General features: G+C 39.1%; 1 protein-coding gene across 10 annotated transcripts in view; it reads left to right on the top strand.

Annotated features, from left to right (window-relative positions):
- The window catches only part of CELF1 (CUGBP Elav-like family member 1), a 59,398-nt gene extending 38,987 nt beyond the window's left edge, over positions 1-20,411 (top strand). For 5 of the 10 annotated variants that reach the window (XM_058025411.1, XM_058025419.1, XM_058025415.1 and 2 more), the window contains 5 exons: positions 2,095-2,223; positions 8,451-8,564; positions 8,728-8,913; positions 9,776-9,919; positions 11,561-20,411. In XM_058025411.1, the coding sequence (XP_057881394.1) occupies positions 2,095-2,223; positions 8,451-8,564; positions 8,728-8,913; positions 9,776-9,919; positions 11,561-11,688 (701 nt within the window). In that variant the 3' untranslated portion in view covers positions 11,689-20,411. The remainder of the gene's footprint in view (positions 1-2,094; positions 2,224-8,450; positions 8,565-8,727; positions 8,914-9,775; positions 9,920-11,560) is intronic. The other 5 variants (XM_058025420.1, XM_058025416.1, XM_058025418.1 and 2 more) reach the window with 2 other exon arrangements.
- The last annotated feature ends 1,125 nt before the right edge of the window (positions 20,412-21,536 follow it).

Here is a 21,536-nt window from a genome sequence, read left to right as displayed (position 1 = left end):
TCATTTGTAAGAATTTTGATTTATACTGGAAGTTGATTCTGAATTCAACTTGCTACATTGACTTCTTTCATGTTAGACCTCTTCAGAGCTTTTAGATCCAAGACCTGTGCAAAAAGCAACTTGTTAAAAAACCATTTCACTGATATGCTGTGTGGGGATGATCTATAAATTATTTTGTTGGGCACATGATCCTGCCTTTCCCGCCTCTTGTGTCTGCTATAAAACAGGATGTAATAAAGAAGAAAGTACAGCAGTAAGCACTGGGGCAGAGGGAAGGGCATAACTGTCTGAGATTGAGAAGTTTACAGGGTAATTCTTTCTTCACTATTAAAGACTATTAAAGAACAAAACAAAACAACCCCCCCCAAAAAAAAACAACAACAACAGCAAAAACCACCAAACCTGAAATCCAGACATATAAATAGTGTGTTACATGGTTATTCCAAATCTGATTCCTTACCAAAAAAGTTGTAGTTTTAAGGTCTTGATGATATCTCAGCTGATCTCCTTTCTTGAAATTCATAGAAAGAGAAATTAACTAGGTTATTAGATCCCACACTTACCAGACTTTGCAGACAAAATTTAATCTCAACGCTGTTTGAAAGCAGATGGGAAAACAGTGTGATGACAAGAGGACAGGTGCAGCGTGCACATGACAAACTGCTTCAGTAAGGAACAAGCTGCTCTGTTCTTCATTAGCTCCAACACTTGCACTTTTAACCCTCTGTAGCACAATAAAAGCAAAATAGAAAACTTCTTTAGCTTTATGCTTTTATGTTACAATTGAATCTTTAGAATCTAAATAAAGGCAGAATCCATTTGTTTTGGATACTAAATTTGCCAAAGGAAACAGATCCTGCCACAAACACGTAACAATTGAAAAAGAGTTCAAAAAACCAAACAAACTATACTGAAGGTATTAGAAGTACTTTAGAAAGTAATTTGTCTATCACGCATTGTCACATTCTTATGTTGTCAATTTAATGCTTAAATTACAAAACTGAGGTTTTAATTATTTGAGATGTGTGCTTTGCTCCCAAGGTCTAACTGAGTATCCAAAAGATGAGATACTACGTCTCCTTAAGATGTTCTGATGTTTTTAAATGAAGGGTGATTAATTTAGTTTTGTTTCTAATTATGTTGGGAATAAGTATTAGGGATTGTCTGAAGTCAGATGAAGAGAGAAGGAATTGTTTAAATAATCAAAGGTAGAGACAAAAAATGGAAAATAAGGGAAAAGTGAAGGGAGGCAGAATTGGAAGAATAGAGCTAGTCTACCGAAGGATGGTTAAAATTCAGGAGGAGATCCATTCTGATGGATCCTCTGGCAGAAAAAGAGCAAAATACAGTACTGACCAAATGGTTTCATTCAGAGGCAGTGGCTCAAAGTGAAGGTGAATCAGATTAATAAATTGACCAGTAAAATTCATAAACACAGGGGTCCCTTGCTCCCCACACACAGCATGCCTGAGGTTTTGTTTTACTTTCCGGTGGGTTTGACCAGCCTGCACATACGTTGGTTGATCCTGTGGTCATGAGTTGCCACTTAACAATTGTCTCACAATTGAGTGTTGCTTCTTGGCTGCCAGGGGGACCAAACAAAACATGCTGATGATCAGCTGATGATGGTGGGTTGAAGCCATGCCTTTGTGGCCTCTGTAGTGTGAGGCCTTCATGAAGGAATTTTGCAGTTAGTGCTGTCCACATACAAAGAGTGTGGAGGACGTGAGGGTGGGAGAAGTTGTTGGCCTGGTGTCTAGGCAAGTTCTGTAGCTTGCACATAAGCTCTCGGACCCTGGCTTAACTCCTATGTTTTGTTGACTGGAGAGAACACTGCTTGAAAATGTCTGTCCTTTGGAGTCTCCATCTGGCGTAATGACTACCTGGCCTTTTCCAGAATCACATCTATCTGGGGAAAGAGAAAGATGTTCAGTTATAGCGAGGAGCTGCAATGTAGGAAGGATTGGTAACTAGTGTTAAGGCTGTTGCTTTTAAGCTCGCTGCCTTTGTTCCCTGTGATGAGCTTGCTGTGTGTGTCACACGTGGGTGCCGTGGCAGTGCCAGCAGACCCTTGCATTGCTGCCTGTGTTGCAGGACTGAACGCCATGCAGTTACAGAACCTGGCTGCCCTGGCAGCCGCGGCCAGCGCGGCTCAGAACACACCGAGTGGCACCGCCGCGCTCACCTCCTCCAGCAGCCCCCTGAGCGTGCTCACCAGCTCAGGTAAGAGACTGCCCCTGCTCTAGCCTGACCTGCACTGCCCTGGAAGTCCTGTCACCTGTTTGTCTAGCCCTTTTTGTCACTTTCATGTTGATCTTTAGTAGAGAAGCAGTTTACTAGTAGATTCACTGGCCTCTGTTTAGGATAGATATCTTTGCCACTAGCAAAAGCTTTTTTGCCTGCTGTGTCTCTTTCTCCAAATGGTTGGATTAATTTAGAGTAAAAAGAATTTTTGAGGTCATCATGAAGCAGAAAGGTAGGTGACCTTCTTCCAGTCATATTATTACAATCTCATCACATATTTGGTTTATCTGTGATTTTAAGCAGGCACAGGTAAATACACCCTGTTCCTCTCAATATGGAAAGAGAAAATGCCTTTTGCATGAGATAAAGCATTCTGTGTGCTAGAACAGTACAGTTTATATTCCATTAATGAAGATAAGGATATTATAACTTCCTCATAAAAGTAGAATAAACAGACACCTAGCACTTCTACTGGAAAGTGGTTGTATAGAGTGTAGTTAATGAGTTGCACATAAAAATCAGCATCTTCCTTTTGCCTGTTGTTTTGAGTTGTTTTTTTAAACTTTAGGTTATGTACATTAACCCGAGATACTAGAATGTCCAAGTAGTGTTCTTTAGCTGCCTTATTGTTAAATGTGATCATTAAATGCAAAAAGCAAAAAACTAAAAATAAATTCAGTTGTGTTTATGGCAGACATGCTAAGTTTTTATCACAAATGAGGATCAGTATTCTGCTCAGTTATTTCTATCCTATTTTGAGTTATTACTAAATCCTGGCATGAGAAGGGAGACCCTGTATTTTCAGGGTGTCAGTTTTCCAGCATCTCTGGCTTCTGTCCTATAGAGTTGACATCCTCACCTGTGATTGTGAGAGACCAAAGAGGGTTGGAGGAGGGGGTTTTACATTTCCACAGGTAGATTTTGAGTTGCATAGGAGGACCAAGGAACCAGGCTAAGAGATTATAAAGAGATTACAAGGAAAAGCTGTTTAGAAAACCTTCTGTCACATGATTGGAAGTTAAACCATGGGTGCTTTGCACAGTTTTCTACTTAAAGAAATCCCAAAGACAGAATTAGTCCAAAGAGTGTTCTGTTGCAGGACATTTTTTTAAGTAGAAACTTCGTGGTCTGCAATCGTTAAAAGATTGAAATTGTTAAACTTATCTTGACTCACAGCTGTGTATCCTATTCTATAATTTAAAAACAAAAGAGAACAAACAAAAAACTATGAAGAGTTCAGACTACAGAAGCACTGCATTCATAACCCACTAATGCTTCTTCATCATAAAGGAAGCATGAAGGTCAATGTATCTGACAGTTTCTCCTATATTTCCTCATGCTTTGTCAGGTTACAATTTGTTGAGATTGGCACTTAGAACTAAGATTTCCCTATTGGTTGTCTCATCTGATGACTGCAGCAAGTTTGTTCTCTGTTTGTTGAGGTGGAGAAGGGCTGGCAGGTTGTGAAGTTAAAATGTCAGATGTGCTAGAAAAAGCAGGGACAACCTCTTCTCAGAAGTGTGCAGTGAAAGGACAAGGGCAATGGACACAAGCTGCAGCCAAGAAAATTCTGATTAGACAGAAAAATAAAATTATTGGCAAGAGTGATCAAGCTCAGGAACAAGGTGCCAGAGGGGCTGTGAAGTCTCCATCATTTCAGAGACTGAGAATTCAATTGGAAAGGACATTTTCAAATTCAGAAGTTAGATGAGCTCTGAGCAGACTGTTAGACAGGAAAACCTACAGAGGTCACTTTCAAATTAAGTTATGCTACTATTCAGTGATTTTTGGGAATTGGCTTTCCCTCTCTGAATTTTGGCTGTTCCACAGAACTATGCAGGTTCCTTTTTCCTTGATGAGAGACATACTTCAGGACTCTTCCATTTTTTATCATTCTCATGAAGGGGCTCAGGGTTGGGGAGCAGCCCATTTTCTAGTACTTTCTGTGCTGAATTCAAATACCCTTCTGATTATCAGTAATATCACTAAATGGTTTTGTGTCAACAATTCAGTTATCATGGTGGATCGTTTGTATTAATATCCTATACAGATTTATCAATTAACTCTTCACAGACCTGTAACATGAAGCAAGCACTATTGGCTTCCTCTCTAAACCTAATTTCAAATATAATTTTTAAGAGTAAAAATTAGCTTTATTCAAAATAAATAAAAAGTTTGAGAGCATGTTGTCTGTAAGTAGTCACTGACATCAAATTCTGAAACAGTTCTAATGCCTTTTGTTAGAGGTATAAATATGCTTCACCTTTTAGGACTACACTGAGACTGGGATGAGAGGAAGCCTTAATGTGTACAGACACATTCAATCCCATGATACTTCCTGTAATTGTACAGCTTTTTGACTCTCTAGTCTTCAAGGAAACTTGAGATTCTATTTTGGTTAATATTCATATGTGCATTCACTCTGTATATGTTCACATAGAAGGCTCCACACAGAAAACATCTGTCCCTCCTGAACCACACCCAGACCCTGAAGAAATTCAGTATATAGCAGTTCAATACCATGTGTTAGTAAGTGCCTGCCTTGTCTGAGGGACATATGGCAACATCTACTGTGATAACCTCTTAAACCTAACTGCAGATGAGATGACTAACTCCTTGACTTCTCTCCATCTGTCATCCAAATGTTCACCTGATGCTTACTTGGACATCTCTGCTCAAATTGCATAATTGGTGAAAAAATCCAGACAGTCCTCCTGCATAGTTGCTTTCTTGACTTTCTTTCATCTGCACTGATTCCATTTGTATCTGGGGAGCTTGGAAGTCTACACACATGGACTTTACGGATGAGTTACCTGTTGGAATGGTGGAACTCAGGGGAGTTATATATTGTTGTTGTGCTGCCTTCCTACCCATTTCAGACAATTTTTTTAAGATAGTTCCAAGCACTATCCAAGTTGTGTATTTTGATGTAGGATGAGGTGAAGTAAAACCTTCAGCTTGCTGAAGATCAGCTCGTGGAACTGAACAGTCTGCTGCAGTTATGTAGTTGTTGTTGCAGAGACCATGGCTGTAGATAAATTCAAACTGCTTGTGAAAGGAACATCCAAGGAAGTACTATAGAAATATCTGAGGTTAGGAGTTATCTGCTTCAGAGGAAAATGAAATGGTTGCAAACACTGAGGTATGTTTCTATTTGTCTTCCTTCTAAAGGCAACCTCAAAGCTTAGGTGATTTTCCTGGACTTGATGTGTCTCTGGCAAAATTCTTTTCAGAGATAACAGAGTATTTCTGGTTTTACTGGAACTAATTCAGGTACAGTTCAGTCACATTCATCACCTGAATTTAACTTTTCTTCAGGTCATTGATTGGATGCTACGTGGCTGAATTAGGACAGACTTAGTGTTCTCTCAGTTTACCTACCTCCACAAGTTGTTACTTGATGTCCTTGTCTGAGTTTCATTTTCTTTCTAATAATATGTCTTTCAGTATCTTTCTACTGTCCTTTATTACATATTCAAATTTCTTTAAACCTTCTTAAGCATTTTCAGCTACTTCTGTTAGATTTCGCCTTTTTTACTAGATATAACTCAGTATATGGATTTAAGAAAACATAACCTTTGCAGCAAGAAAAAACCCAACAACCCACCAAAAAACTGCACAGAAACAACATTAAGAATTAGGGATAGAGTAAAGAACATGTATAAAACAATATTGATTTCCCATCCCCATTGCTTTGTTCTCTTTTCTGATCTAAAATATAACACAAGAAAAACAGAACAGAAATGTTGACTAGAACAGTAGAACTCCTTTACTATTAGGACTAGTCTGAAAAATAGACTACAAATACATTAGTGTTGTGATGAATAGGAAAGAACAGACATTAGATATTTCAAGAACAGAATTGCTGGATATCAGGTCAAGTTGTCACCTGATCATTTAAAAATATAAAACAGCTTTTTCTTAGCATAGTGTGTGATTAAATTGCAGAAGTTGTGCCTTAGAACATAGTGGAGTCCAACAATTTGGTTTTCACATTGTGCTGAAATTAATGAATGAAAATTGTATCTTTATTACAAAGACATTGCCTTTGGCTGAAAAAATCCTAGATTCACAGATGGCTCTGTTGGTATATAGGCTATATGCAGGAAGCATTCCTTTGTAATTGTCCTGTATTTCTGCTCTACTGTTACTTATCTGCCTTTTGTCATCATCAGAAATGTGATGCTATCTTCAATTCCTATGTACACAGGATAAAGAAAATACAGTCAAGTCTTTTGTTTTCTCAGCATTTTCAGTACTAAAGCATTTCTTGTTTTGCCTGAAGAAATTTCTGATAAAGGCAGCTAAACTAAAATGACCGTGTGATCAGCTTTTTATAGTGGTTTAACTTAATTTATTTAAAATCACAACCTTTTAAAGTAGGAAAGGTATCCATTTTCCCTCTCACTTTGTTCTCTAGCCAGTTTTTACCTTAGCTACTGCTATTTTATTTGGGATAGATTTGGAAGGGATTTTTAAAATTGTGTTCTCATCTGTCAAATATAGTGTCTTTTTGAATTATAAAGATCAACAATGAAATGTTAGAGAAACAAGTGCTATTCTAAAATCAAGGTAACTGTATGATTTCTGAACTCTGGCTTTGATTCAGTCAGCTGTGCTAATTTTTCTACCAGCTTGACGGTTATACTGTAACTTTTTCCCTGTGTTTTCCCAACATTTAATATGCTATTGATAGTAAGGCAGGAAGTGTGTCCTTTTATCAGAGTAAGCATCTTAAAATAGTTTGGGACATTATCTCTCAATTTTTGATTTAATAGGACAGTTTGTCTTAAGTACTGGAGGAGGTTTGTCATTCCATCTGTTATTACAAAAAGTGGTATGAAGTGCAGCCCTCTGGTTCTCATGCAGCTTTGGTTAGGTACAACTACTTTAGTTAGAGGGTTTTACATAGTTTTTACATAGTTCCAATATCCCACCCCAGCAGAGACTTTGTGCCATAAACATGAAATGGTAAATATGTAGTGTGGGTGAAACTGCTTGAAAGATGCTAACAATTCTTTGAAAAGTTTTAATTGAGCATAATTGAGAATCACAAAAACATGAAGAAAATTGAAAATGCCTCAAATTCAGTTCTTCTCTTACATCCTTGGCCAATCTGATAAATTCCTCCTGCAAACAGATTACAAGATACCTCTACAGCATCAGTCTTCAGTATCTTTTAGTTTTTAGCAGTCATAAATATTTTCTAGTGCATCTTGTGCAGGAAATATAAACATCTTGGTTAATAGCAATACACATAGCTTTTCTTCTGCAGTAGTGTACAAACCTGTTAGAAAAACCACTGCTATATAATCATAAAAATACTATGCATTTCTTATTTTATCATGTCCATAAATCTTTGTAGCTGATCTCAGTGTGAACTTCTTTTTCTTTTGACATACCAGCTTTTTTTCTCATTATTTTGCTATTGATTTCTGTAGAACTAACTGTACCTGGTGTAGAATTTGGAGAGCCATGTAAGCTGTTACGGTCCTAGGTACTATATTGGTAGACTTCTCTAACTGAATCAATGTAGTTGAAGATGTTGCTGGAATAGAGGACAGACTATTTATTTTTGGATGTACATTTCAAGACTTCTCTCAGTCCTAGCCGCAGCTGTGGCAGCAGGATTTTTAATAGAAAATTATTTAATGTGTCAGAATAATCTGGGCATGTGGTGTTCCTGTTCTGGCAGAAAACCGTATGTTCAGCTTTTTGTAATGTCCCTAGTACCTATGTTTGCAGGTCTTTTTCACCTTGAGTGATGTTTCAAGGATATGTGTTAATACATAGCAAGTGACTCTTACTTTAGGCAGCAGGAAACAGGGCATCACTGCTGATTACCTTATGTTGAGATACAGAGTTTAGCCAACGTTTATATAATGTCTCAATCTTACATGTCTTATACTTACTGACATTATTATTGCTACAAAGAGTAGATGTTATGATGAAGTAGAATTTTTTAAAAATGTAGGAAGGGCTTAGAACGTAACATATATGTTCTTATATTAGAACATGTAACAGTATGATCAATCAAGTTGTGTGGGTTTGGGGTTTTTTTTTTCTTTACATAAAGTATTCTGTGTTGCCTGGATCTGTTCCTTATTAGTTTGTTGTTTTTTTTTTCTACTGGAATAACTTAATGAAGAAGTTGAATTATCAGGACTAAAAATATGAGTTGAAGCTTAATTGTTTTATTTTAATAGCAGGTTCCTCACCTAGTTCCAGTAGCAGCTCTTCTGTTAATCCAATGGCTTCTCTTGGAGCTTTGCAGACACTGGCAGGTGCTACAGCAGGCCTCAACGTTAGCTCTTTAGCAGGTAAGTTATGTCTAGTGCTGATTCTCATTCCTCAGCCTGTGCTAGGTCTCTGGGGTGATTTTTTTGCTCCCTGCTTTCTGTAATTGTGCAGAGCATTTGAAAGGTTGTTGATCTGGCTCAGTGGAAGCACTCATTCATCTTTTATTTCCTCTTTCTTATACAGGAATGGCAGCCTTAAATGGAGGACTTGGCAGTGGTGGTCTCTCAAATGGGACAGGTAGTACAATGGAAGCCCTCACACAGGCTTATTCTGGAATCCAGCAATATGCTGCTGCTGCACTGCCCACACTCTATAACCAGAGTCTCTTAACACAGCAGAGTATTGGTGCAGCAGGAAGTCAAAAAGAAGGTAGGCAAAAAGTTGTAGAAACTACTTAAGATGGGTTTTCAAAAGGGCAAGCTTAGCCCTTGCACTTACTTTACCTGCAGATTTTTTTATTTGGTGTCATATTTTAGAATCCAGGAGTTACTGAAGACAAAAAAGGTCTGTGGGATCTTTCTACTAAGGGCTGCCCAAAGTAGTTTTTATACAGGATGTTTCTCATGGAGTTTTTCTAGTCTTAAGTGTTTCCTTAATTGTACTCCTGTATGTTCTCAGAGGGAAGGAGAATATGAGTGTACAGCCTGACAGATCTCACTGTCAGAGAATCAGTTGTGGTTTTGTTAATGCTGTTTTCTGGGTCCTTCACCTTCCAGCAGCCAGCTACTTATGCCAGTCTTTTCACTCTAGATTCAGGTTAAATTTAATATGTAATGTAAAGTAATATGTAATGTAGGAGGAAGTTTCCAGCGAAATGTTTATAAGAGAATCTGTCAGATTACAAACAATGTGATTATTTGTATTTTGTTTGGAAATTTACTTAGTTGCTTTAGGACCACAATTTTTGCATAGCCGTTTTTTGTTCAGTCACCATCTAGCATTCAAACTTACTGTTCAGTTGTCATTACAGCAAGTATCTGTGAACCAGTTTTGGCACAATGTGTAAAGTACAAACAAAAGTGGTCAGAAAGAGCTAGAATTATTTGAGTGATCAATCCCAGCAAAGGGCCATGCTCATTTATTCTGGAACCAAGTGCTCTGCAGTACTGTAAACAGCAGTTCCATTGTTTTATCTAGAAAATCTGTCTTGACTGGCTCATCCACTGTTTTTTGTGCAGTGGGTATGTGGTATCCATGCTCTTTCTGAATTTATTTTCCTACTTGTTTGAAGGTCCAGAGGGAGCCAATCTGTTTATCTACCATCTTCCCCAGGAGTTTGGGGATCAGGATTTGCTGCAGATGTTCATGCCATTTGGAAATGTCGTCTCTGCCAAGGTTTTCATTGACAAGCAGACCAATCTAAGCAAGTGTTTTGGTATGTTTGATCTACAGCTTCCTTCAAGGGGAAGCAATGGGGCAGACATTGATCTCTTCTCTCTGATGACCAGTGACAGGACCCGAGATAAAGGCCTGAAGCTGAGTCAGGAGAGGTTTAGGCTGGATATTAGAAAAAGGTTTAACACCCAGAGGATGCATGGGCATTGGAAGAGGCTCCCAGGGAAGTGGTCACAGCACAAGCCTGACCGAGTTCAAGAAGCGTTTGGAAAGTGCTCTCAGATGGACAGTATGATTCTCAGGGTGTCCTGTACAGGGACTTCAGTGATCTTTCTAGATCCATTTCAAATCAGGATATTTTGTCATTCTAATAAATCATTATCTGTAAAAAGCTGGCTCTTATAGTAATCTCTTTTTCAATATATTTCCTAGTCTAACTATTAAGTAAGTCGGGAATCTCTATATATTCCTAATAAATAAACCAAATGCTACTTCCAATAATAAACTGTATTTTCCTGATTTTCAGTGTGACTTTTTGCTTTTCACAATTTCTTTCTATTGTGCCCTATTATAGTTTTCTGGGCCTAGATATTTCTCACTGAGGTTAGCTCAGTTGGTTAGAGTACTGTGCTAATAATGCCAAGGTTGTGGGTTCAATCACCTTTTGAGCCATTCACTTAGGAGTTGGATTCCTTGATTCTTTTGGATCCCTCCTAATTCAGAATGATATGTGATTATTATTTGTGTTTGCAGACTGTAATCCTGAGATAGTTCTTCCTCTTGCCTCTTCCTATCTTTTCAATAATTTCAATAATAATTTATATATATTACTCAGTACATTTTTGTTATTAATTATCTATTGTGGGTACCATATTGCTTTTTTGTAGTGCTGTAACCTCTCATGACTGTTTTGATAGATGGAGATTTCTTGTGATTGAATAGGAGAGGTATGCCTTTCTCTATAGTTTTGATAGCTTTGTGTCTACATAAAGTCATGAATTTTTTCCTATTTGAGCCAAAAGATGTGGACAATCTGATGATTTGTGAGAGCACAGAAATATGCTCATCATTCAGCTATAACACCTGTATATGGACACATAGCCATTGACTGGAGTGGGAGCTATTCTCACTCCAGACATTGAATGGAGTTATTTAAAATAGGCTCCTTCAAAACACTGGAGAAGTTTATTTTCAGGATAATTTTTTCCAGGAATGATATGCAACCTCCCATCTGAGAGCAACCTAAACACAATAGTGGTACCAGTGCTACCCTTCCTTGGCAACTATTTCATTCCAAACAAATCTTCTCCCATAATGTCATGAGGGTGATTTCCATCTTGTATGTTAAATGAGCTTTTGCATCTGGATGAACATTTTCCAGGTTTGGTATTCTCCCAGGTATGAGTTCTTATAAACAGCAGTACTTATTTTGTTGATTGACTAAAAGTTGTTAATTTCCTGAGCTGTGTATATCTTCTGGCCAAAATTCCATATGTCAGAAAGCAATGCTTTGTTTGAGAGCCTTTAGAAGCTGTTATACGGAGTCTGAAACAGTTGTGAGCTTCTGAAAGTGGCACTTCATGCAAGCCTCTCTGACCTTGTGAGAGCCTGCATTTCCAGTTGTGAATAGCTGTTACAGGCAGCTCTGGCATGGAGTAATTGTGTGTTTTCCTCTCCTCAGGTTTTGTAAGTTACGACAATCCTGTCTCTGCGCAGGCTGCCATTCAGTCAATGAACGGCTTCCAGATCGGCATGAAGCGGCTGAAAGTCCAGCTCAAGCGCTCCAAGAACGACAGCAAGCCATACTGAGCACCCCTCCCCTCCGGGACTGGAGTGAGAAGGATCTTCTGGTAAGTTGGAGAGGAGCGCACTTAGTGATTCGAAGCCCTAAGGCTGTGTTTTTACAGTCCTGGAAGCTGATCCATGCCTTCTATCTGGCACATCTTCCCTTGAAGACTCTGCTGCAGCCTCTGCTGAGAATCCCGCTTCGGATGGAGGACAAGTTTGTGCTTTTGTTTCCAGTGTTTTACTTTGGAGTTTAGGTGCCATATCGCTGAGGTTTTTTTGTTTAGTTTTGTTTTTTTGGGTTTTTTTCCTCCCTTATTTGAAGTTTGCCGTGTTTGTAACCAGTGTGTGTTGAGAAGGACCAATGCCAGCTCCTTGGGGGTGGGGAGAGAAGGTTAAAGGGAGCAGCAGAAACTGACACCACACTGCCTTGGGGTAGAGAGAAGGGAAAGCAGAAATAACACAGAACAGCTGATGAAAACAAAGATGGGCAAGGAGAACAGAGTCCTGGGTGAGAAAAAATTGACTCCATGTAGCCTTTGTCATGCCCCATCTGCTCTTTGAAATTTCCTTCACTGTATGCCACGGTGGGGATTTACTAAATCATCTCTAAAGCAAGAGATGGGCTAAAAGGGTGAACACATTAATAAGCCAAAGGAAAACTGCAGTGATTTTTTTTTTCTTTGCTGTATATAAAATGGGGTTTATATAGCAGTGTGAATGTACACAGCACTTTATAAAACTATTAGACAATGTCTCTGCCCAGAAAATTTCACTCTCTGTCTACAGTGGAATATTAATGAGATGCAGTGAATTTCTCCATGTATAAGAAAACTTAACCTATGTACTTCATCTAGGTTTTGTGGAAAGGTAGAGGCAGGTTAGTCTGGATGAATACATCTGGGTCTGAAAACAATAAACTTTAGATCCCTGGTAACCTGCAGAAATTTTTGATGATTTTTCTTCTTAACAGTTGCTCACATTACCCATTTCTGTGGAATAATGTCCTTTTTTTGCAGAGATTGCTATGAATTCCTTTTCATAAGCATAATGTAAGTGCTGATTGTTTATTGAAATGATAACTTCCTGTTTTGTTGGGGTTTTTTGTTGGTTTTTTTAATGAACAAAATTCATGCAGTGACTTGTTCTAGTAATTAGGTGTATCTCTCTGCTGCAGTTTTCCTTTAAGGTGATGTGTACCAGTGCTAAACAGGCTAAACCAGGAGCTGTGGAACCAGAGTATTGAGCCATTCAGTCTTTTTCTGCCCTTTGGTACAAGCTGTTATCTTTTATATTGAAGGAAAATGGAACGCACCCCTTAACTGAAGACACACATCTGCACACCAGTGAAATTGTTAGTGCATTGCTAAGGGCCTTTGATATTCACTGGGTTTAGGGGGCTCAAAGGACTTTTGACACTCTGGCCTGAGCTGTTTCAAGAAATCTGTGTAGAGTTCCATTTTATAACCACCAAAATTCACCTCTGTCACAAGAGGAAGTTTACAATTTCTGTGTCTTTAACAGAAGTTCAATTTACCTCATAATATCTCTTTTTCCTTGTTTTCTTTGTATTCCTGAGTTGTAAAGCTGTTTCCCAGGGCTCCAGCTAACACTGCAGTCTGGGAGCCAGCTGCTAAATTATGTGTGTGGGTCAGACGTGGGGTCAGGACTTTGTGTTCTGCTCCAGCAGGAGGAGCACTAAACCCATCAAACCTGAGATCTCGGTCCGAATCCCCACTTGTGTACTGTGATCTGCTGGGAATCTTGGGCATTTCCAGGGACTGGGGCCCCTGGGACCTCAAACCTCAGAATTACAAGGCCTGATATGTAACATCTGAGGGGAGCCCTTTCCAGTTCTTAAATTGAAAATCAAACAGTTAATGTCAGTCTGTCCATATTGATGGCAGACAAATAAATCTGTCAGTATTATTTAAATAATTTTGTGGTGGCAAAGTTTCAAAGGCCAGATTGCCAAATTTCCCAGTTATGCTGGCATGTGGTACCCTTCTATGTTAATTATTTGAATCTCTCTAGAAACGTAAACATACACTGAAGTGAACCATGTACACTTGAATTCTGCACCATAGGAAAGATGTGTCCTGGTTTTCTGAGAAAAGAGTGTTGGAGTGTGAAGGCCTCCAGGGTGATAATGGGATTTTTTTATATATATATATATAAATTATATACTTTTCAAAAAAAAGGAAAAAAAAAACCATAAAAAACATAGTTGGGAGCAACTGCTCCAAGTGCAACCTGCTGTAACCAAGAATGTTGTTTCTATTTTTATAGAAGTTTTATACCGCTCCGGGGTGGAGAATATTTATTACCTAAATTATTTCACTGGAAAAAAAGGCCAGGGTTTTGTAGAATCCTGAATGTGATTGTTTTACACACATAATGATGTGCATGATTGAAACTACTGATTTTCAGTGGCCTGTTTGCAGCCCAACAACTGCTAAACGAGGAAGATGAATGCTGTGAACCAGTGGAGGAGAGCACTGTGCTCTGGGGTCTCTACAGTCACTCTTACCTTCTTTGCATCCTACCCCACTGTAATATCCAAGACCTTTGTCCTGTTTTTCTTTTAACTTGATGCTCTGGCCTCTTTACTAGTCATTTCAGTTGCCCAAAATTAGATATTTTAGCTTCTTCATCCCATACTGTGTCTTTAATACTGTAACTTACAGATCAAGCTTGGCATTGTTGCAAATAGGTGCAACTCCTATTAATTTTAGGAGATGCACCAGTTTACTCTGTGGCTTAGTTTGATCAGTGGCTCCTCCCAGACATAATCACCTTAAGACACCTAACTTGGGCTAGCTCTTGTGCCTTACTGGCATAACTATAAGTATTGCCAAAAAGAAAAAGAAAATAAATCTATGCAGGTTAAATTTTAAAAGATGTGATCCTCAGATGGTTTGAATCAATGCAGTTCAGCTCTCTGAACGCAGTAGAGCTGCATGAGTTTTCACCAGCTGAAGATGTTGCCCTTTTTGTGTATTTGTTTCACATTTCCCTTTCTTGGTGTATCAATGTGTATGTTGCCAAAGTTAATAAATGTATCAAGTTTATGATTTGGGCAGATTTTTTTTTCTGATAACAAAACTAATCAGATAAAGTCAACATTTCTGTGTCTGTTTGGTGGCTGCTGCTGATTGTGGGGATTTAGGCTGCTCTTGCCTTTCAGTCTTAAGCCAGTTTTCTTCCTCACTTATTAGCAGGAAAGTCTGGGATTCTGGGGACTTGGGGCTTTTAAATTTTTAGTTCGTATCATGTTCTCATTCAAGTAATGAAGTCAGTGTCAAATGCTCCATTTCCTGGGTAGTAAGATGGGAGTTGGGGGAGTTCAAATAAACTGCAGAAGGTTGGCTGAAGCACCCACATGGACAAAGTATGCTATATGCTTAAAACCAAAGAACCTGATTTTCTACAAGAAAAGCTAAAAGAACTTCAGATAAAATAGAATTGCTTATTATATGTGCCACCAGGAAATACCTAAAATATTTTTAGTTTACAAGGTGGACATGGTCTACTTCATAGATTTATTCTTTTTCTCAGGAGATATTTATTTTACTGCTGTAACAAGGTGAAAGAATTATGGACTTAGTGTCAGGACAGTGTCAGTACTATAGTAAATGAAATCAACATTTCTTCAGTCCCCTAGATAATCAACAGTCCAAAATAGGATAGCTCTTTGTAGTTTAGCTTTTTATAGTACAAAGCTGGCATTATTAAAAAATACCAGCTCAGAAGACTCTCACTGGCAAATGCATCTATCAGGAAAAAGCTTTTCACTTGAATACTGAAAGTCACATATTATGATAACTCTATCATGCAAGCTGAATCTAACTGAACTGGTAATGGCTGTGGATTAGGGAAGAACAACAAAGCAGATTGAATTTGTTCCTATTTTATTTGGAAATATCTAAAACCAACTTGGATAAAGGAAATTGCAAATGAAGGATGCAACTATGAACAGGTAAAATGCTTTGAAAGCTTCTTTTTGCAGACATTTAAACATAAAGATGATTGATATCCCTAGCATACCTGTCACAAAATATAAAACACAGAAGGCAGAATTATCATTATTGTGAGAATAAAACAAGGACAAACTGGAATAACTTTCTTCAAGTCTTCAAGACCTTGTCCAGCATCTCATGGTTCTGTTTTTATAGGCCAGTCTTTCCATAGGGCTTTGATAAAACTCAGTCTTTGCCCTCTACATAGCTGAGAGAAATATTTGAAAAATCCATATCAAGAAAATCCCCAGACAAATCACACAGAGGGTATCGGTGGTGCATGCTAAGATGTCACTTGATTTCATGCTTCTTGTTGTTTCTCATGCCTCAGTTCATGATGAATTTGCTTTTCTGGTTTAAGAGTGAAATCTTGCACCTATCTGCAAATTATCTAGAGTATTTCTTGAAATACAGAAACAAGTGCAAGAGTTGCATTGTACTCTGTTTGCTGGAGTTGGTTTAAACTCTGGACTAAAGTCCTTTCCCTTTATTGGAAAGCATGAAAAGCAAATTAATCTCAGCAGTTCTACTAAGAGGAGTGTTGCTGATTTAGTAGACAATGTGTTTCTTGTTGCTTTGGAATGAGAATCAACACTTGCTATTCTCAAATTATGTTAGGTAATATGCAAATCTCACCTTGTTCTAGTCTGTAACCAGAAGCTTTGAGATGTGAAAAAGATTAAGGCCACTAACAGGAGCTAAAAGGGAGTTGGGGTTGTGGGGAGGCAGAATAAAAAAACAAACCATATCCTCTCTCTTCTGCCTCCCACTCTCATCCCAAAATGTTCCTTGTCTCTTGCAGCTCATAAGCTGAGGGGAGGGAACAGAGATATTTATGTCACTTAATGTAAGAATTATTTTTTTATAAACTCTTCAAGAAAATTTCAGGAAACACATTTTTTCTGCTCATCAAACTGGCAACAGTGACTGTAGAGCTTCTCAGAGCCCAAAATCTCCTCCTCATGAAACCAGGGAGCTGAGGGCTGTTACATAAAAGGTTGGGAATGGAAAATCCCTGTGCAGGTCTAATGGTATGACAAGTGCTCAGCTAGGACAAGTCTTAACTTGCAGTCAAGTCTTAAGGAATTCTTCTCTGATGTGTGGGCTTTTTGTCTTGTATAATCTTTTTTTTTTCCCCTTTTCCAAATCACCCACCCGCAGTTACATGGGCTCCTAGGGAATGAGAAGAAACTGTAGCTAAAGGAAAGAACGTGGATTTGCTGGGCTACTACTGCCTAAGAACTTCCCATGTTAGAGTGCAAGAAAAGTCTCAAATGTCAAACCACCTGTGAATCCCTTGTGTCCTCTGTCTTGTCTCTCATGGTCTCGGTACCTGTGGGCAAGTGTTTGCCCTGCAGTCATATTATTGGAATCGGTCTCCTGGGGAGGGAGTTTACTCTGTTCTAAACAGAGGTAGTAGACACACTGGGCATGGGGCAAGGTGACTGCATTCTAACCAGTGTGTCACTAGGCTGTGGAACACACCACAGACTGGGTGCTGAGAGGGAAATCCAGGCCTTTGCGCTTCCATTTGGTTTCTGGCAGTTTGATGTTTACTTGGTGTCCTTCATGTACTTTGACTTTTACTTGTCCATCGTTGGCATGTGCTGCCCTTCCCTGTCAACTCCCTTCCCCAGGAGATCTCATTGTAAGTGCCCATTCTTGTTCTCTCTCTCCGTGTTTGGATGTACTGCTCTGTGTAACTCAGTGGGTCTCCCTCTTTCTGGTTTGTTTTTTTTTCTAGATTCCTGCCGTTTGTTCATCGTTGTGCCTAAAGCATGTCGATGTGGCGTTCAAGTACATCGTCCAAATCCTTGTCTCTTCAGCTTCTCTGATGCTTGAACTCTCACCTTTGACCTTGTGTTGACCTTTGATGCTGATGTGTATTTTTATTATGTTTGTTTCTTTTCTTTTTTTTTTTTTTTTTTTTTTTTTTTTTTTTTTTTGTGCTGCCAAATTGGTTTTGCTAGAAAGACTGCTGAAGGGGAATATTTAAACTTGCATTTGAATATAAAAGAATTTCTATTTTTCTAGACCTTCGTAAGATAACCACTTGATTTTGTGAATCTGATTCTTTGTAATTTGTCTTCAGAGCAGCCTTGCTAGCATACCTTGTGGATTATTTGTATTTCTGTGAACATACAGCCAATCACTTTCTAGGCTTAGTTTTTTTCTGTGTGCTTAGTTTTAAAAAGACAGTTCGAAGAAAAAGTCAATTATATGGTGTGACTCAATCTTTCAGGAGACTTCCTAGTCACATTTTGCTGATCTGGTTTCTGTGCTTGAGGAGACAGCATGTGTTTTTATGAGTTCAAACTTGTGACTTGAAGTGGCATCAGCAGAAAACACTTGAACTACGTTCTCCTCTGATTGTAGCTACATTTTTGCCCTGACATTTACTGATTTTTTTTTAATTATTATTTTTATTTTTTTCCCTGCTTCCCTGTGTGATTATCAGTCTGCAGTGAAAATTTGATCAAAATTGGTGTTGTATTTTGTTAAGCTCTGGCATGCTTGGTTTTTTTTGTAACTACAATCTCCTCAGCAAAATGTGATGTTTTTGTTTTAATCTTTCAGACTAAGATAGTGCCCAGAAATGTTGTGCATGTTTCCTGCTGTTTTCTTCACACCCTCGTATATATCACCTTCACCTCTCTGTTTTCTATAGTTTGTGCAAAAACTGAGCAATTTAATGGGTTTCAAAGGTATCCTTTAAATTGGTGGTTTTGGTGTGACAAATATCTGATCAGAAGCCACCTGAGGGCATCTACCTGTGCACTTAGACTGTCTGCCTGACAGAGCACCTAGACCTTGCTCCATCTCCAGTGCTGTCAGAAGCTCTGAGGGTGCTTGGTTACGCTGTTCCCCTAGTGGAAGTTTTGGTGGAAGGGGATAGCTGGGAGCAGGAAGTGGGGGAACTCACAATATTTCTGTTTCCAAAGCTGTCAAAGCTAGGGCTCATTTCAAACACCAAGCATTTTGCAAAACTCAGGGCACATTTCTGTGAAGTCCAGCCCTAATCTAATACCATCAGTCAGAGTTTGGTGGCAGGATTCTGGAAGGATCTAGGTTAGCTCATGAAATTAAGTGTTTTAAATTTCCCAGAGAAAGCATTTGTAACACTGGTCCTACAACTGCTGGCTCTTTTCCCAAACGACAAGCACAATACAACAGCCTCTGAAGCTGTTACCTGAACAGGGTACCATCCCCAGCTCTCTTTTCAAGGGCCTTAGCTGGGGAATCTCTGCGGAGATTTTTTTAGTTTTTGTTTAGTTTTTAATTGGGTAATGAGCTGAGCAGTTCTGATGGCTTGCAGGATGAACTAGAACAGGTTACTGCTCTCTGGGTAGCAGGCTTCCCCTGCCCTACGTACCATCTGCACAGGTAGAAACTGGGAAGTAGCTTCTAGATGAAGGCACCTGAAGAGTGTGTGCTGTGATGAAGTTTCAGTCAGAAGCAGCAGCAAGCTAGTGTAGGTATCTTAACAGTTGAAATAATGTGAAATGGAATTCCAGGAGAAGGGGTTTTGCTGAGAAAACAAGAGTTTGATTGGATAGAAATCTTCATTTTGTCCAGTGTTTGGGATAATGTAAAGATGCAAAGATTGTTTTCTATCCTACTGCTGAGTTGGTTGAGGATACTGTATTCTCACTAGGTGTTGACCAGAGTTGTGTAGACAACTTAATCTGCTTACAAAAGAGAACAGTTTGAATATGGTACATGTACCTGGGAGTGAATCGTGAGGCTGAATGCAAAAAGGTAGAGAGTGGTTTAATTGGGAAGTAGGGTTGGGGGCTGGCTGCTGTTAGTCCCACAGTCTGAATGCACAGGGCTGTGTGCCAGGGGGCACTGATGCCCTGCAGTGTGTGGAGGAGCTGCCAGTACGTTTCTGTACGTGTGCGTTTGGTTCCGTAAGGAACCTTGGGGAAGCCTGTGGAAAAATATCTGAAGAAAACCAAAATGCCAAATGTTGGGTGTTTCTTTCCTTTCTTCTTTCCTTTTCTTCCTTTGGTTGTTTTAATTGTTCTGTGGTGGTTTTAACGAATTTGAGACAGTGGAGCAGCAGCTGCCTTTCTGATTTTTGGCTGCTTTTTGTGAATAATTTAAAAAGAAAATTTACATTTTGGAGACAAACCTGTGGGCTTTTTTATTGGTACAAACATTGTATTTAACACTAGGGGTTTTGTACAGTTTTTTGCCTTTTCTACTAGAAAACAATGTAAAGTGATTCACAATGTGATGAGAAAACAAATTGCCACTATGACCAAATGTAGAGTCTGTTCTGCAGTTAACGGGATTTAATCAACTCGAAGTCGTGGTTCAGTCGTAGAAATGCTTTTCTTTACCTTGTTTGAGCTGTTCCTTTTTTTTTCTTGTTTTGATTTGCAAAACAAAATGTCTTTTTGTGTGAAATTGTGTTGTACTCTGTAGAGAATTACAGATATTACTTTAATGGTTTAAAAAGCAGAGGAGCGCGTGTTGCTTTTCTGATCTGATCACAGTTTGTGTAGTGGATTTAAAAATGAAAAGATTTGTTACAAGTTTGGAACAAGCGAGTATGTGTTAAAGGAATTTTCTTCCTTTTGTGTGTGTGTTTTTTTTTCTTTTTGTCCCAAAGGGCAACTTAAAGCTGTTTTAATTGCACAGACACACCGACAACAAGTCATTTTGTATATGCCAAGTGTGGTACCTTCCTTTGTTTATTTGCTATTAAACTGTTTGAGAAGAGTCCTTGTGTGTTGTATTTGTGTCTTAAGCTTGAGGTTCTTTTTGGGGTTCAAGTGTGAGAAGATGAAGAGAAAGATGAGAGACCTATTTTACAGTTTCCTAGTTGTGAGACACAAAAATATTCATGGCCCAGTACCACTTGTTCTGGATGTACAATATCACACTGGACTTTTGTTTCTGTGTAAATGAGCTACTTTGAGTGGAAATGGAAAACGTTTTCTGGTTTATATATGTCCATTTTGGATCATTTGAGAGTCAAGTCCTCCTTAGATATGTAAAAGCTGAGGATCTTGGATTATGCAAATATGTTCAACACTTAGGAGCGAGGAGTGGGCATATCCAGACTCACAGAACTGGTGCCAAGCAGTCATGTGCCTGTCCATGCACTTGTGCTTCGGGGTGTTTCAGGGGCTCAATACTTGGGGCAGAGCAGCAGCCCTCAGCTCTGCAGGAGCAGCACCAGTGCGTGGTGCTGTGTGGGGTTAGAGGGGCACCAGCTTATGCCACTCTCACAAGCTGCTCATTGCCACTGCCTCCTTCCCCTTCTAGGAGCACAGCCAGGCTGGCTGAATCTGTCCTGGTACTGCAGCATCAGGTACCTGCAGCCTTCAGCGCTTCTCATCCTGGAAACACTACACAGGGAAACTGCAACTGGATTTGGATTACTTACTAGTGATAAGCAAAGGCTCCCTGCTTTGCTCTTAGAACTAAGATACATTTCATGATCTTTCATTTCAAATTAATAAAAAGTATTTGGCATAGCAAAAGCATTTAGAAACCTGCCACAATTTTGACACAATTATTGCCTCTCTCAGAAGAAAGTACCGCAATGGCCATGCTTTTGCTGGCCATTTCTGAAAGCTCCTAAAATTCCCTGATGTTATTCCTTCCTTCTGCTGTCTTGCATCTTGGAGACTTGCAAGCGTTTTTAGGACAGCTGTGTTTCTCCTCTGTGTCCTTTTCCTGTGTTATCTGGGATACTCTGTTTCACCCCATCACTTCCTACATGATTGTAAATCTGAGAGCACTTGCAAAGCATCGGGATTCAGTGCTGCATTCCTTGCCCTGAGCGCACCAATTGGGGCACGAGGCACAGAGCCACCTGTTACAGACTGCCCTGGCATC

The sequence above is a fragment of the Melospiza georgiana genome, chromosome 6 (assembly GCF_028018845.1).
Source record: "Melospiza georgiana isolate bMelGeo1 chromosome 6, bMelGeo1.pri, whole genome shotgun sequence".
In the NCBI taxonomy this organism is placed as follows: domain Eukaryota; kingdom Metazoa; phylum Chordata; class Aves; order Passeriformes; family Passerellidae; genus Melospiza; species Melospiza georgiana.
The sequence above is the reverse complement of the archived record's forward strand: the minus strand, read 5'-3'. Positions and strand labels throughout refer to the sequence as shown.